The sequence below is a fragment of the Scyliorhinus canicula genome, chromosome 14, assembly GCF_902713615.1.
Source record: "Scyliorhinus canicula chromosome 14, sScyCan1.1, whole genome shotgun sequence".
NCBI lineage: Eukaryota > Metazoa > Chordata > Chondrichthyes > Carcharhiniformes > Scyliorhinidae > Scyliorhinus > Scyliorhinus canicula.
Window position 1 is genome coordinate 90319218 of NC_052159.1, and position 14281 is coordinate 90333498.

A 14281-nucleotide genomic window follows, 5' to 3' on the forward strand; every position below is an offset into this window, starting at 1 on the left:
GAACCTAATTTACCTCTTAGAGGATCTTAGAGGATCCTCAAACAGGAGGGCAGCACAGTAGCATTGTGGATAGCACAATCGCTTCACAGCTCCAAGGTCCCAGGTTCGATTCCGGCTTGGGTCACTGTCTGTGCGGAGTCTGCACATCCTCCCCGTGTGTGCGTGGGTTTCCTCCGGGTGCTCCGGTTTCCTTCCACAGTCCAAAGATGTGCAGGTTAGGTGGATTGGCCATGATAAATTGCCCTTAGTGTCCAAAATTGCCCTTAGTGTTGGGTGGGGTTACTGGGTTATGGGGATAGGGTGAAGGTGTTAACCTTGGGTAGGGTGCTCTTTCCAGGAGCCGGTGCAGACTCGATAGGCCGAATGGCCTCCTTCTGCACTGTAAATTCTATGATCTATGACCCCTCATCCCACCTCTTACGGATAAGGCACCACTGGAACCGGTCCCTGGCACGGGCAACCTCGCATCCAGGCACCTTGGCAGTGCCACTGGGCCCCCTGGCACTTCCATAGTGCCTGGGTGGAACTGCCAAGGTGCCAGGCTGGGAGTCCTGAGGTGACCATTGTCAGAGGCGTGTGACAGTACCATCCTGCCCAGAGCCCAACCATCTGGAGGTCTCCACTCCCCCACCTAGGTGCAGTTACGACTGGTGGAAACCATTCAGAGCCGTTCGTTCCCGTGCCCTGGGAGAATACAGTGCAGGATTATTTATTTGTGTCCATTAGCTCACTTAAATGTGTTAATCTGATCGGGATGTCTCACGACCCATTAAATTTTGTGAGTCGTTTTGAGTGTCGACAATCTTGCGAGATTCAATGGCCTCATCGCGTCACCAAGTTGGGCACGGCGAAGCCATTAAATCGCATCCTAGGTAAGAATGACAGATTTCCTAATTTAAAGAGCATTAGTGAGGCAGGTGGTTTTTTTTTTGCTGATCAACAATATTTGTTTCAAATAAATGTAGAGTACCCAATTAATTTTTTGGGGGTAATTAAGGGGCAATTTAGCATGGCCAATCCACATACCCTGTGCATATTTAGGGTTGAGTGGATGAGACCCCCGCAGACATGGGAAAAATGTGCAACCTCCACACGGACAGTGACCAGGGGCCAGGATCGAACCCAGGTCCTCTGCGCCGTGAGGCAGCAGTGCTAACCACTGCACCACCGTGCTGCCTACAACAATAGTTTCATGGTCACCAATATTGAGACCTGATTTCAATTCCAGATTTATTATCTACTATGGGAATTGAACCTGTGTTCCTGGAACATAAGCCAGGGCCTCTGGATTACCAGTCTAGTGATATTACCGCTATGCTACTATCTCCCTGCATATATATGGACTCCAGTAATGATGGCAAAAGTTGACTGTTTTGCTGTTGGCAATACTACAAATTAAAGGCCATCATGTTTAGTGATTGCACTACAGTTGTCTCATGGTTAAAGCACACTTTCAAGTATGTGTTAATCTTATTGATTAAATAAGTAGATTACCATCTCTCATGTTTAGAAGATCAAAATTCTGAGTAGAAATTAGATTCTAGATGACAGAATGTTGTAAATTATCCTTGTTCATAACCTTTCTTTTTTTTTACCTCCCATGTTAGGATGGAAGAATGATGGGATGGATCTAAATATGGGCTATGGGGCAGGAACACCACTTTCCTTCCTCTGCCATGCTCTCCTGCTATTCCAGCTCTTTAGCAGTAGTTGTCGGGGTCACCAATTTCAAGAACCAGCACCGCCTGCCAGCTTCAAGTTTACATATTCCCTGTACAATGCCACTATTTATGAGAACTCTGCTGCAAGGACCTATGCCAACAGCAAAGTTAAAATGGGGATAAGCCTGACTGATCCATTGTGGGACATTAAATACAGGATTATATCTGGCGATGAAGACAGCTTCTTCAAAGCAGAAGAAGTTTTACTTGGGGATTTCTGTTTTCTCAGGATAAGAACTAAGGGAGGCAATTCTGCCATATTAAACAGGGAAGTTCAGAAGCACTATTTGCTTATTGTGAAAGCTGCAATTAGAGGGGAAGCCCTGGAGGCATGGACAAAAGTGAATATTCAAGTTTTGGATATGAATGATTTGCGGCCTTTATTTTCACCAACCACATATTCTGTAACAATTCCTGAAAACACACCATTGCGAACTAGTATTGCACAAGTGACAGCGACTGATGCAGATATTGGATCAAATGGAGAATTTTATTACTATTTTAAAGATAGAGTTGACATCTTTGCTGTTCATCCAACTAGTGGTATAGTATCTCTAAGTGGCAAATTGAACTATGATGAGAGAAACCAATATGACCTGGAGGTATTAGCAGTGGATCGTGGAATGAAACTTTATGGAAACAATGGAGTCAGCAGTACAGCAAAACTAGTTATTCATATTGATAGGATCAATCAACATGCTCCAACTCTAAGCATCGTGACTCACATTCCCTCTTTGATGGACAGCGACCCAATTTATGCCATTGTGACTGTAGATGATCTGGATGATGGAATTAATGGGGAAATCGAATCAATATCTATTGTGGCAGGCGATCCTTTAGGACAGTTCCATCTTGTTAGAACTGGGCTAGGAGGTAGAGAGCATAGGATAAAGTTAGCAAAGACCGTGAACTGGGAAGACTTTCCGTATGGCTATAATCTTACCCTTCAAGCAAAAGATAAAGGGACCCCTCAAAAATTTTCTGCAGTGAAAATTGTCCATATTGAAAATCCAGAGGAAAATGAAAGCCAAGCAACTTTTGAAGAGGATATCTATGAAGTCGAACTGAATGAATTTGCGCCTCCTGGTGCGGTTGTTGTTGCTGTTAAGCTAAAGCCTGAACCGCAGAATGTGGAATATAATCTTAGTGCAACTGAAGATGCTCATCATTTCTACATTAATCCCAAAACTGGTCTGATCACCACATCACAGCATATACACATGCTTGAGCGAGAGCATTTTGTCTTAGAGGTAATCAACAATGTCAATGACATGAAAGTGCGAGTCGTCATAAAGGTTGAAGATGCTAATGATCATACTCCAGCGTTTCATCAACTATCATATGAGGCATTCATCAACGAGAGCATGCCTCTTGGTAGCAGTGTTTTAGTTGTTTCTGCCACTGACAATGATCAAGGAGAAAATGGATATATTACATACAGTATTGATAAGCTGAATCCATTGCCTTTTGTAATAAACCAGTTTACAGGTGTCATCAGCACAAGTGCACAGCTGGATTTTGAGTCTTCAGCTCAGAGTTACAGGTTTTTCATTCGGGCCTCAGATTGGGGTTCACCTTATCGCCGTGAGAGCGAAGTAAATGTGACTGTACATGTGGAAAATGTTAATGACAATAAACCCCTGTTTGAAAAAGTGGACTGCCAAGGAGTGATTTCCCGTGCGTTTCCTGTTGGTGAACAGATAACTACTGTTTCAGCTATTGATGTTGATGAACTAGAATTGGTAAAATACAGGATTGTGTCTGGAAATGAGCTTGGATTCTTTGATCTAAATTCAGACTCTGGTGTGCTATTCTTAACAAAAGCATTGGATAGTGCAAATCCAAAAGATGGACTCTTTACACTTCGGATAACAGCTACAGATGGAGAGAATATTGCTGATCCTATGTTTCTTAATATTTCACTGGGGCATGGTAAACCGACTACAAAAGACTATGCATGCAGAGAAACTGGAGTTGCTAAGAAACTAACTGAAAAATTGCTCAAAAGGGTGAAAGTAAACAAGTCAAAGACGGAGGACTTATTCCTTGATCTCTATTCAATTAACAGGCAGCCTCCACAGTTTGATAAATCCTTTCCTTCTCAGGTAGCCATTAAAGAAGATCTCCCAGTCGGCAGTACTATTGTTAAGATACCAGCTTCTGATGCAGATAGTAGCTTCAACGGCAAAGTTGTATACACCATCTCTGATGGAAATGCCGACAGTTGTTTTATCATTGAAATGGAAACAGGATGGTTAACAGTTCTGATGCCAATGGACCGTGAATTAACTGATAAATACATTCTTAACATCACTATTTACGATTTAGGATATCCCCCAAAGAGTGCATGGAGACTGATGACCATCCATATCCAAGATGCTAATGATAACAAGCCTCGGTTTTTGCTGGAGAGTTATTCTGTCACCATTCCAGAAGACACAATGATTGGTACAGACGTAGTTCAGATTGAGGCCAGGGATGAAGATCTGGGCCGCAATGGTGAAATATCTTATACACTGTTAACAAACACCCACCAATTTGCTATTAATGCCACAACTGGAATTGTCTATGTGACTGGGTTGCTTGATCGGGAATTAAGTACAAACTGTACTTTAAAAATAGAAGCCTGTGACCAAGCTGACAATGGTCATCAGCAATGTTCTGTTGTGGCTTTGGAGATAATTTTTGTGGATGTTAATGACAATGCTCCCCATTTCATTCCTTCAAGCTACTTTGTTAAGGTACTCGAAGATATGCCTGTCAGTGCTGTGGTAACATGGCTTGAAGCTCACGATCCCGACCTTGGCTTGGGTGGCCAGGTGCGTTATTCTTTGGGAAATGATTATAATGGAAAGTTTGAAATTGACCGAACTAGTGGAGCTGTGCGCCTGTCGAAAGAGCTGGACTTTGAGAAACAACAGTTCTACAACCTGACGATTCGTGTTAAAGATAAAGGTCGACCAATATCCTTGTCTTCGGCATCCTTTATAGAAATTGAAGTGGTAGACGTGAATGAAAATCTTTATGCACCACGGTTTTCAGAGTTTGCTAAAATGGCAACAGTCAAGGAAAATGCACCAATTGGGACAAGTGTTCTGCAGGTGACTGCAAAAGATGGTGATGGTGGAAGGGATGGACAGATCCAGTACTCCATCCGCGATGGCAGTGGCCTTGGGCGTTTCACTGTAAACGAAAACACAGGTAGGGCTGTGGTGAAAGTTTGAAGATCTTTAATAATTTATCTTGCATGGCATGTAACCACTAAGCTTTAAATTAAATATAATCTGCTAAAATATTCAAAGATTAGTGTGAATTGCAGCAAAATAGTAAAACTTGTGGAACAATAAGTAGCACTCATTCCTTTCAACATATAGTAATTATTTTAAAATGGCCCAAAATTACAAAATTCTAATTTGTTTCTGGGAGAAAAACTAGTTACATTTTCCAGATTATGTGTTGAAAAAGAAAGTTCTTATTTACTTGTGTTGTTAGGCTTGATTGATTCTTTAAGGTTAATGGATATTTGTTCATTGTTAAACTATTTTGTCTCGTAATCATCGTTCAGCACTGCTTCATAAAAGAGTACAGTGTAGAGACCTGTGTAATTCTAAGAGTTTATGATTGCAAAAATCATTGTGTAATGTGTAAAAAATGCTTGCTGTAGAAAATTGCATTTGATATGCCTATTGAACAGGGTTTGAACAAAAAGAGAATCAAGATAAAAGCCCTGCTCAGGTGTCCTCAAAATCTGTGAATGTGTATGCTGTGTTACAGAAGATTAAACAACACCCATAATGCACAACTGAGGATTATCTGCACCCCACATACTATGGAAATTCAGTTTTAGTCTTTTGCAGTCCTCATTCCAATAACATTTCTTGTTGCTGAATTAATAGTTCATTCAGTATGCCTTCATATGTAGTGGGGGAAAAAAAGTATGTTGTGCAATTATACGTTTTATCTTCTATTCACAAAAATCTGAAACTCCAAAAATCCTAATTGTAACAATGTTAATGATATTGACCAGCAATGGCTAGTTATTTAGAGATCCTCCCCCACCCCCGGAACTGTTCATCCTTTGTAAAGTTGAATATGCTATGCAGTATACCCTTGACATTATTAGATCACATGCTTTGGTGCTAATATAAGGTTAGCTAACCATACCTCACAGTTGTAGAACACATTTTTTGTTTTAAATTCATATTTTAATTATGTGTTGTAGACTATATTACGTGTTATAGACTATTTTATGAATCGTTGGTAGAATTGTGTTGAAAGTTGTCCTCTAAACAGTCTGTTTGGATTTCTTCCTGTTTTAAAGTACCTAAATACTGAACAATCACTCAGTTGGCGTGAGATGAAAAGCAGTACGCAGCATATTAAATTACTGTGACCTGCACTTTGACAGTGCTTTATTTACTGTTGTGCAGTTGTTCTGCCAGTCGTCTTATGATCCAAGGCTTGGCTTGGGCATAGTTTTTAAACAAAGAATAACGCAGTGGATTACTAAGAAGGAATGCCAAAATCAAAATTGTTATACTGAGTTCTTCTAAAGTTCCATGATTCATGCTGAGCTATGATTCTGTACTTTTGATTTACAAAATGTGGGATATGTGTTGAAACTTTGGAGTTTTATACTCATGTTTTATTCTCAGCCAAATCCCATTTAAATTTGATGATTCGTGGCAAAGTTGGTATGTATATATTATTTTTCAAATGAATTTACCCAATTTTTTTTCCAATTAAGGGGCAATTTAGCATGGCCAATCCACCTAACCAGCACGTCTTTGGGTTGTGGGGGTGAAATCTACGCAGACATGGGGAGAATGTGCAAACACCACACAGACAGTGACCCAGGGCCGGGATTTGAACCCGGGTTCTCAGCACCGCAGTCCCAGTGCTATCCACTGCGCCACATGCTGCCCGTTGTATGCATATATTATTAACCAGTTCTTAATCCTTTGCACAATTCAGAATAACATAATTTAATACTCTTCAAAAATGTTTTGGAGCAATAATGTATGAAGCTGTTTTTATAACACTGTAAACTATAGCTTTAATGCTTATTTAACACCAGGCATTCCATAGGGTTAGTTTCAGTACCACTCGCAGATTTGGCAGGATGAGGATCTGAATTAGGTTCACTGTACATTCTGAGATTCAGGAAAGAATTCTAAAATTACAAGGTGAAAGAAGCTTAATATGTAGTCTCTACAGCACAAACATTCATACATAACTAAACTTAGGGTCGGACTGATTTTAAAAAATTGAATTCCATTAAAATTGTGGGCAAGATTGTTCATATGACAGGGTTTCCTGCCCTGCCACTCGGGTCAGTAGGAAACGCATGCCTCCCGGTATTGGCAGCCTTGCGGTGATTTAATGCTCAGCAGGGCATTAATCAGCTGAGATCAAGACTTTCACTCCTATCACTGGAGGGAGTCCCGCGTTACAGAGCTAGCCGGACTGCCTGTAGCCCCAGCAGCGGCAGGTTCGAGTGCTAGGCACTGCTGGAACGGCAGTCAGTCCTTGAATTAAATAAGCTGATAGAGGTGGGATCAAAAATAAGTCAGAGTACCAACACTCCTGCCTGGCAGGTCCCAGCAAGGGGACTTGAGGGGGATGCGGGCTGGGATTGACAGACCAATAGGGGAAGGTTAAAAGAGGGTATGATGGGGGGGGGGGGGGTAGTGGGAGGGAGGTGGCAGTGGGAGGGAGGTGGCTGCAATGAGTACAGGGACTGCTCCACGGTTCAAATATATATTGGGACATTTAAGTCTATCTGTAGTCAGAAGCTATTTTAATATTGGTATATTTCATTTAGGTTTGGAAGCTGGGCACTGGTGTTTAAACTACTAAATTGAACTCCCGAACCCCATGCATAGCTCAAAGGCTTACAAAATAATTGGACTTCTGTGTCTGATACTGAAGAAGAGAGATGGATTTAATAGTGAAAACAACAGGAACTTCATTAATAGACATTGATCGCCTGAAATCTGAATAAAATGTTACCAATAAATGCAGCTAGAGTTGAATTAATCTTTGTCAATAATATAAAGCAGTAATTCTTAACCTTTAAAAAAATATAAATCAAGGCATGCGGTGATGAATGTGACCTTAATTAAGCTCCTATTGAGTTCACTGCATATAAATGGTTATGTGTTTATAAATAAGAAACACTGTTGTGCAGGAGCTAATAAAGATATGATTTTCATTTGAAATTTTTCTAAATTGTGTAATCTGACACTAATCTAAAATAAATTGTATTAAGTTAATTTACATCAATCCAAAATGAAGCACAAACATTGAAAATTGAATTAAAAGAAGGATCTATTCGATTAAGTTGCCAAAAAGCCAGGATTTCAATTGATTAGGCCCCATTTTGTTCAATGTGACCCCCTCTAAAATATTGTGGCTAATTCTGCATAACTTTGAGAAGAATGTCAAGGCCTTGAGAGGATGCAGTGATGATTTACTAGAATGGTACGAAGGAGGAAATATGGAGAAATTAAAGAACCTGAGATCGTTCTACTTGAACAGAGAGGTTTTAAAGAAATTTGACAGAGGTTGTCAAACTTGTCAAAAAATTGAGCAGATTAAGGAGGGGTAGCTGGGAGGGGAGATAAACTGGGGAATATGGAGTGAGGTGCTACGAAGGGTAAATGTGACCTCCTCGTGTGCAAGGATGAGCCTGATACAGTTCAAGGTGGTACACAGGATACATATGATTCAGGCAAGAATAGTGAGTTCTTCCAGGGAGTGGCAGATGAGTGTGAGAAGTGTGGGTGAGGACCAGCGAATCATGTTCTTATGTTCTGGCGCTGCGAAAATTGGGGAGATTTTGAGCGGTTGTGTTCACGGCACTAACAAGGATAGTGGGGGTGGAGGTAGAGCCGGACCCATTAGTGGCGATATTTAGGATATCGGAGAAATTGGAGCTGATGGTGGGGTGGAGGGCCGTGTTGTGGCCTTCACCTCTCTTGATTGCCCGACAAATAATTATGCTGGAGTGACGGTCAGCAACGCCACCGGGTGTGGCGGCTTGACCTGGCGGACTTGTATGACTTCGTTCGGTTAGAAAAGATTAATTACGAATTAAGGGGTTCAATGGAGGGCTTTGAGGCAAGGTGGGGGATGTTCGTGGCCGTGTTTGAGGAGGTGTTCGCCGAGGGGGCGGGGGAAGGAGGGGAGTGTACAGTTGTGTGTTGGAGCGTTTGTTCCCCAAATTGTTTATGTTTTATAATCTTTTATATACGTTGGAATAAAATACATTTTTTTTAAAAACTTGCAAAAAGCTGCTGAAATAAATCATGTGTTTTGTGAGGCAGATGGATTGGGAACCAAAGGACACAAACTTAAGGTAATTGATGGAAGACCCAGAGTTGACATGAAGAAAAAAGATTTTGTGTCGTGAGTTGTTGTGATCTGGAATGCATTGCTTTAAAATGGGTGGAAGCAGTTTCAATAATAACTTTGAAAAAGGAATTTGTGGAATAATTGAAAAGAAAATATTGCAGAGCTATGGAGAAAGAGCAGGGGGTGAGACTAATTGGGTAGTTCTTCCAAAGAGCCAGCAGAGACTTGAAAGATTGATTGGTCGCCTCCTGTGTAGTATAATTCTATTATTCTAATTGTTGACTGAAGTTTTCATGTCACAGTATAGGTTATTTAAATTAGAAGGTGGTACTTCAATATAATTTACTGTCCAATTGCATATCAATTTGAACATGCATGTGCTTGTGTATTATCCTTGTTATTTGAAAGAGGAGACTGGACAGCACTGTGGTACAGTAGTTGGCACTGCTGTCTCAGAGCACCAGGGACACGGGTTCAGTTCCAGCCTTGGGTCACTGTCTGTGTGGAATTTGTACGTTCTCCCTGTGTCTGTGTGGGTTTCCTCTGGGTGCTCCGGTTTCCACCCACAGTCGAACGATGTACAGGAGGATTGGCCATGATAAATTGCACCTTGGTGTCCAAAAGGTTAGATGGGGTTACTGGGTTACAGGGATTGGGTAGGGGTGTGTGTCGAGATAGGGTTCTCTTTCAGAGGGTCAATGCAGACACACTGGGCCGAATGGCCTCCTTCTGCACTGTAGGGATTTTATGACTGGAAGTTGATTGTCTAGTATTTGCTTAGTGCAGTAACACATGCATCCATTATCATTCGCCATTTGAAAGAAATGTCTATGAATGTAGAAAAATAATAATTACTTTTGACCTTTGCTCAGGTAAGCAGAAAAATGAGGTTTAGGCTTCATTTGATACATGTTCGATTTCAACATTGGGCAAAGGAAACAGGAATGTATTTAATACCTTCACGACGTCAGGAAGGTGTAACGTGCTTTAGTCCTGACATACTGTTGTAAGGGAGGGAAATGTGCCAGATAATTTATGTGCCAGAAAGCCAAAAATGTATGATCCAGGTCAACTTTTTTAGTGACTCGGTTGCTGATTGTGGGGTAAACATTGGTTAGAAAAATGTCCTGCTGTTCTTGAAAAAGTGTCATGCAACCTTATAAGTTCACTCAACAGGGCAGACAGTTTAACATCTCATCTGAGGGACAGTGTCTCTGTCAGTGCAATACACCTTCAGTATTTCACGGAAGTATCATCAGCCAGATTGTGTGCTGAAGCATATGGAGCAGCGTTTGAACTCATGAGCGTCTAAATCAGCTGAGAGTGCTAACAATGAACTAAGGCGGACACCTAAGCAATTGTTGGAAGTCGCTTTAACAGCATGGTCCTTGACAGCAAGAAAAAGCAGATCACAAATGAAAAATTGTGAGCTGCCTTCTTGAATCTCTTTACACCTTGTGGTATAGGTACATCCACAGTGCTGTTGGGGAGAGGGTTCCAGGATGTTGATCCAGCAACAATAAAGAAATAGCAATATATTTCCAAGTCAGGATGGTGAGTGGCTTGGAGGGGAACGTCCTGGTGTTCATGGGTATCTTCTGGCTTTGACCTTCTACATGGCAGCAGATGTGGGTTTGGTGCGTATCTGCAGTGCATCTTGTAGAAGGTACACACTGCTACCACTGTGCGTCAGTGGTGGAGGGAATGAATGTTTGTGGATGGCTGTTTTGTCCTGGATGTTGTCAAGTTTATTGAGCGTTGTTGGAGCTGCACTTATCTAGGCAAGTGGAGAGTATTCAGTCACACTCCTGGGGCGGAATTCTCCGACACCCCCGCATGGTCGGGGAATCGCCTGGGGCTGGCGTAAATACCGCCCCCGCCGCGGCCAGAATTCTCCGCCACCCAGGAATTGGCAGGGGCGGGAATCGCGCCCCGCCGGTCGGCGGGCCCCCTGTGCTGATCAGCGGGCCCCCCGCGGCGATTCTCCAGCCTGCGATGGGCCGAAGTCCGGCCGTTGTCAGGCCTCTCCCGCCGACATGGTTTAAACCACCTCTGTGCCGGCGGGAGCAGGTGGCGGGTGCGGGCCCCGGGGTCTTGGGGGAGTACGGGGCGATCGGACCCCGCGCGATCGGGGCTCACCGATCGGTGGGCCTGTGCCATGGAGGCACTCTTTTTCTTCCGCCACCGCCACAGGCTCCACCGCGCATGCGCCGGTGGTGACATCAGCGGCCGCTGACGCTCTGGCGCATGCGCGGACTCACGCCAACCGGCGAAGGTCTTTCGGCCAGCCCCGACGCCAATCGGTGGGGCGCCAAAGGCCGTTGGTGCCAGTCGGCGGAGCGGGAGCCACTCTGGCGCAGGCCTAGCCCCTAAAGGTGCGGAGCATTCTGCACCTTTGGGGAGGCCCGACACCGGAGTAGATGGCACCACTCCGCTACGCCGGGACCCCCCGCCCCGCCGGGTAGGGGAGAATTTTGCCCCTGATTTGTGCCTTGTGGGTGGTGGACAGGTTTTGGGGAGTTGGGCGGGGAGTTACTTGCCACAGGATTCCTAGCCTTTGACCTGGTCCTATCACCAGAGTATTTATGTCGCTAATCTGGTTCCGTTTCTGGTCAATGGTAATCTTGGGATTCAGCGATGACAATGTCATTGCATGTCAAGTGGTGAAAGTTAGATCCTCTCTTGTAGGAGATGGTCATTGCATGGAACTTGCGTCGCATGAATGTTACTTGCCACTTGTCAGCCGAAGGCTGGTATCTGGGGAGTCACGAATGGTGCTGAACATCGTGAAATCATCAGCAAGCATCCCCACTTCTGACCTTGTGATGGAAGGTGGTTGATGAAGCAACTGAAGATGGTTGGACCTAGAACTCTGCCCTGAGGAACCCTGCTATGATGACCTGGAGCAGAGGTGACTGGCCTCCCAACCACCAGAATCATCTTCCTTAGTTCTGAAGTGGGCCTTCTGATCTGTTAAGCAATTATGGAGTTAAAACAATTCTCGGATGCTCAACTTATAAAGTGCAAATCTGTGAGTCACACGGTTTGTTTCATTAAACAATAGCACAAATGCTTCTCCTGAGGACAGCCTGCTGGATGATTGGTGTTTAGCATCCACTTTTAGTCTGCATGTCGGTTTATTTCTCACAGCTAAAAACAATGGATCCTGAACTGTCCCTGACTCCAGAATTGTTCTTTATGTCAAGATTTCTCCCCTTCAGTGACAGGAGTGAATGGATATTTTCAGATTGACACAGTGGCCGCCTCCATTCCTGAACTGGATTACGTAGTGGTGATTATTGTGTGACATTGCCCCAATGTTTACTATGAGAGATTTTCTCCCCTGTAATGTAAAAGAATAAAGGCAGGGGCTCATTCAAATGTTGCCTTGATGTCAAGGGCAGTCACTCTCAACTTGCCTCTGGAATTCTTTGTCTGTTGTAGTAGTAGGGTACGATCTAACAGAAAAGTTTCTAAGTGTCATTTGTGGTGGGTTTTTCTGGGAATTTCACCTCTGTCGGCGAGTTCCCCACTGCTATCTAACCACACTTTAGTCCCTTTTTTGGGCTGAGGGAGTTTTTCCCCGGGTCAAGCCTACACTTAGAATTATTTTCATCACTGGGGAGCTGAACTCGCTGGCCAAACCGGCTCCTCCGAGATCGGGTTACCATTTTGAAAGGGTGCCCTGATCTCTAAGTGGGCTTGTGGGTCCCCCATTTCCCCCACCCTTTGGCGCTGTCACCCCCTCTCACATAGGCATTACCCCACAGCCCAAGTGATACACCTCACTATGCGGTGCTGAGGGCCCTCCCTTTCCAGACCTACCGATTGTCCCCCTTTCGGGCCCCCGCTTCCAGGAACCCCACCCTTCACCCCTCTCAACCTTCTGGAGGCCCCTTCATACCAAGAACCCCCCACTCCACCCTTCATACTCCCAGGCACCCTGGCACTTGAACCCTGGCAGTGCTCCTGCCAGCTTTGCAGTGCCACATGGGCACCATTGCAGTGCCAGGGTGGCAGTGTCGAGATGCAGGTTTGGTAGTGCCAAGTGCCCACATTCAAGGAAGGCCTACGGTGCCCTGAACCCTGACCCCCAGAGGCCTCCAATTACTCCGGAGATTCCTCCGGATGCCATTCCGCCTTGTCTACTGTTGTGTGGAACAGTACTGAACGGCACCCGGCCAGGAACTCCTGGAGAGGCCAGTAGATGTGGGGAGCCCGATAGATCTTGGGTCAGTACGCCTCGCGAGACTGGGTAGATCTCGCAAGGCATAACTGGCTGTCGGGAAACCTGCAAGACGGCTCCCCCAGCATCTACTGGCTGCATCACATTCCCATTTGGCGCAACACGGCCAGTAGATCACACTCAAGAGTTTTACAGCACAGAAGAAGGCCCTTCAGCCCATTATATCTGTGCCAGTCATCAAGCCATCTGTGATGCTGGAAACTTCTGGAGGAAGTGGAGATCATTCACTCGGCACCTCTGACTGAAGGTTGTTATGAATGCTTCAGCTTTGTCTTCTGCACGGAAATGCTTTGCTCCTCCATCATTGAGGATGGGGCATTTGTGGAGCCACCTCCTCCAATGAGTTGTTTAATTGTCCATCACCATTCAGGACTGGATATAGCAGGACTGCAGATATTACAGCTGATCGGTTGGTTGTTTAGCTCTATCTATTCTGGCTGCTTATGCTGTTTGGCACGCAAGTATAATAATCTTTATTGTCACAAGTATGCTACCATCAACACTGCAATGAAGTTACTGTGAAAAGCCTCTACTTGCCACATTCCGGCGTGTGTTTGGGTACACAGAGGGAGAATTCAGAATGTCCAATTCACCTAACAACACGTCTTACGGGACTTGTGGGGAGAAACCGGAGCGGCCGGAGGAAACCCACACAGACAAGGGGAGAACATGCAGAATGGGCAGACTCAGCACAGACAGTGACCCAGCCAGGATTTGAACCTGAGACCCTGCCGCTGTGAAGCCACAGTGCTAACCACTGTGCTACTGTGCTGCACATGTATCCCTATGTTTTAGCTTCACCAGGCTGATGCCTCATTTATAGGTAGGTCTGGTGTTGCTCCTGCCATGTCCTCCTGCACTCATTTAACCAGGGTTGATCCCCTGGCTAGATGATTATGGATAGAATGGGGAAACGGTTGGCAATGCAGTACAATTCTGCTGAAGGCCCACAGTGGTC

The 14281-nt window shown here is 44.4% G+C and overlaps 1 protein-coding gene across 7 annotated transcripts in view; it reads left to right on the top strand.

Annotated features, from left to right (window-relative positions):
* Positions 1-14281, top strand: part of fat3a (FAT atypical cadherin 3a) — a 963948-nt gene that overhangs the window by 392783 nt on the left and 556884 nt on the right. For all 7 annotated transcript variants that reach the window (XM_038819007.1, XM_038819006.1, XM_038819008.1 and 4 more), the window contains one exon: positions 1608-4922. In XM_038819007.1, coding sequence (XP_038674935.1) covers positions 1625-4922 — 3298 coding nt within the window. In that variant the 5' untranslated portion in view covers positions 1608-1624. The remainder of the gene's footprint in view (positions 1-1607; positions 4923-14281) is intronic.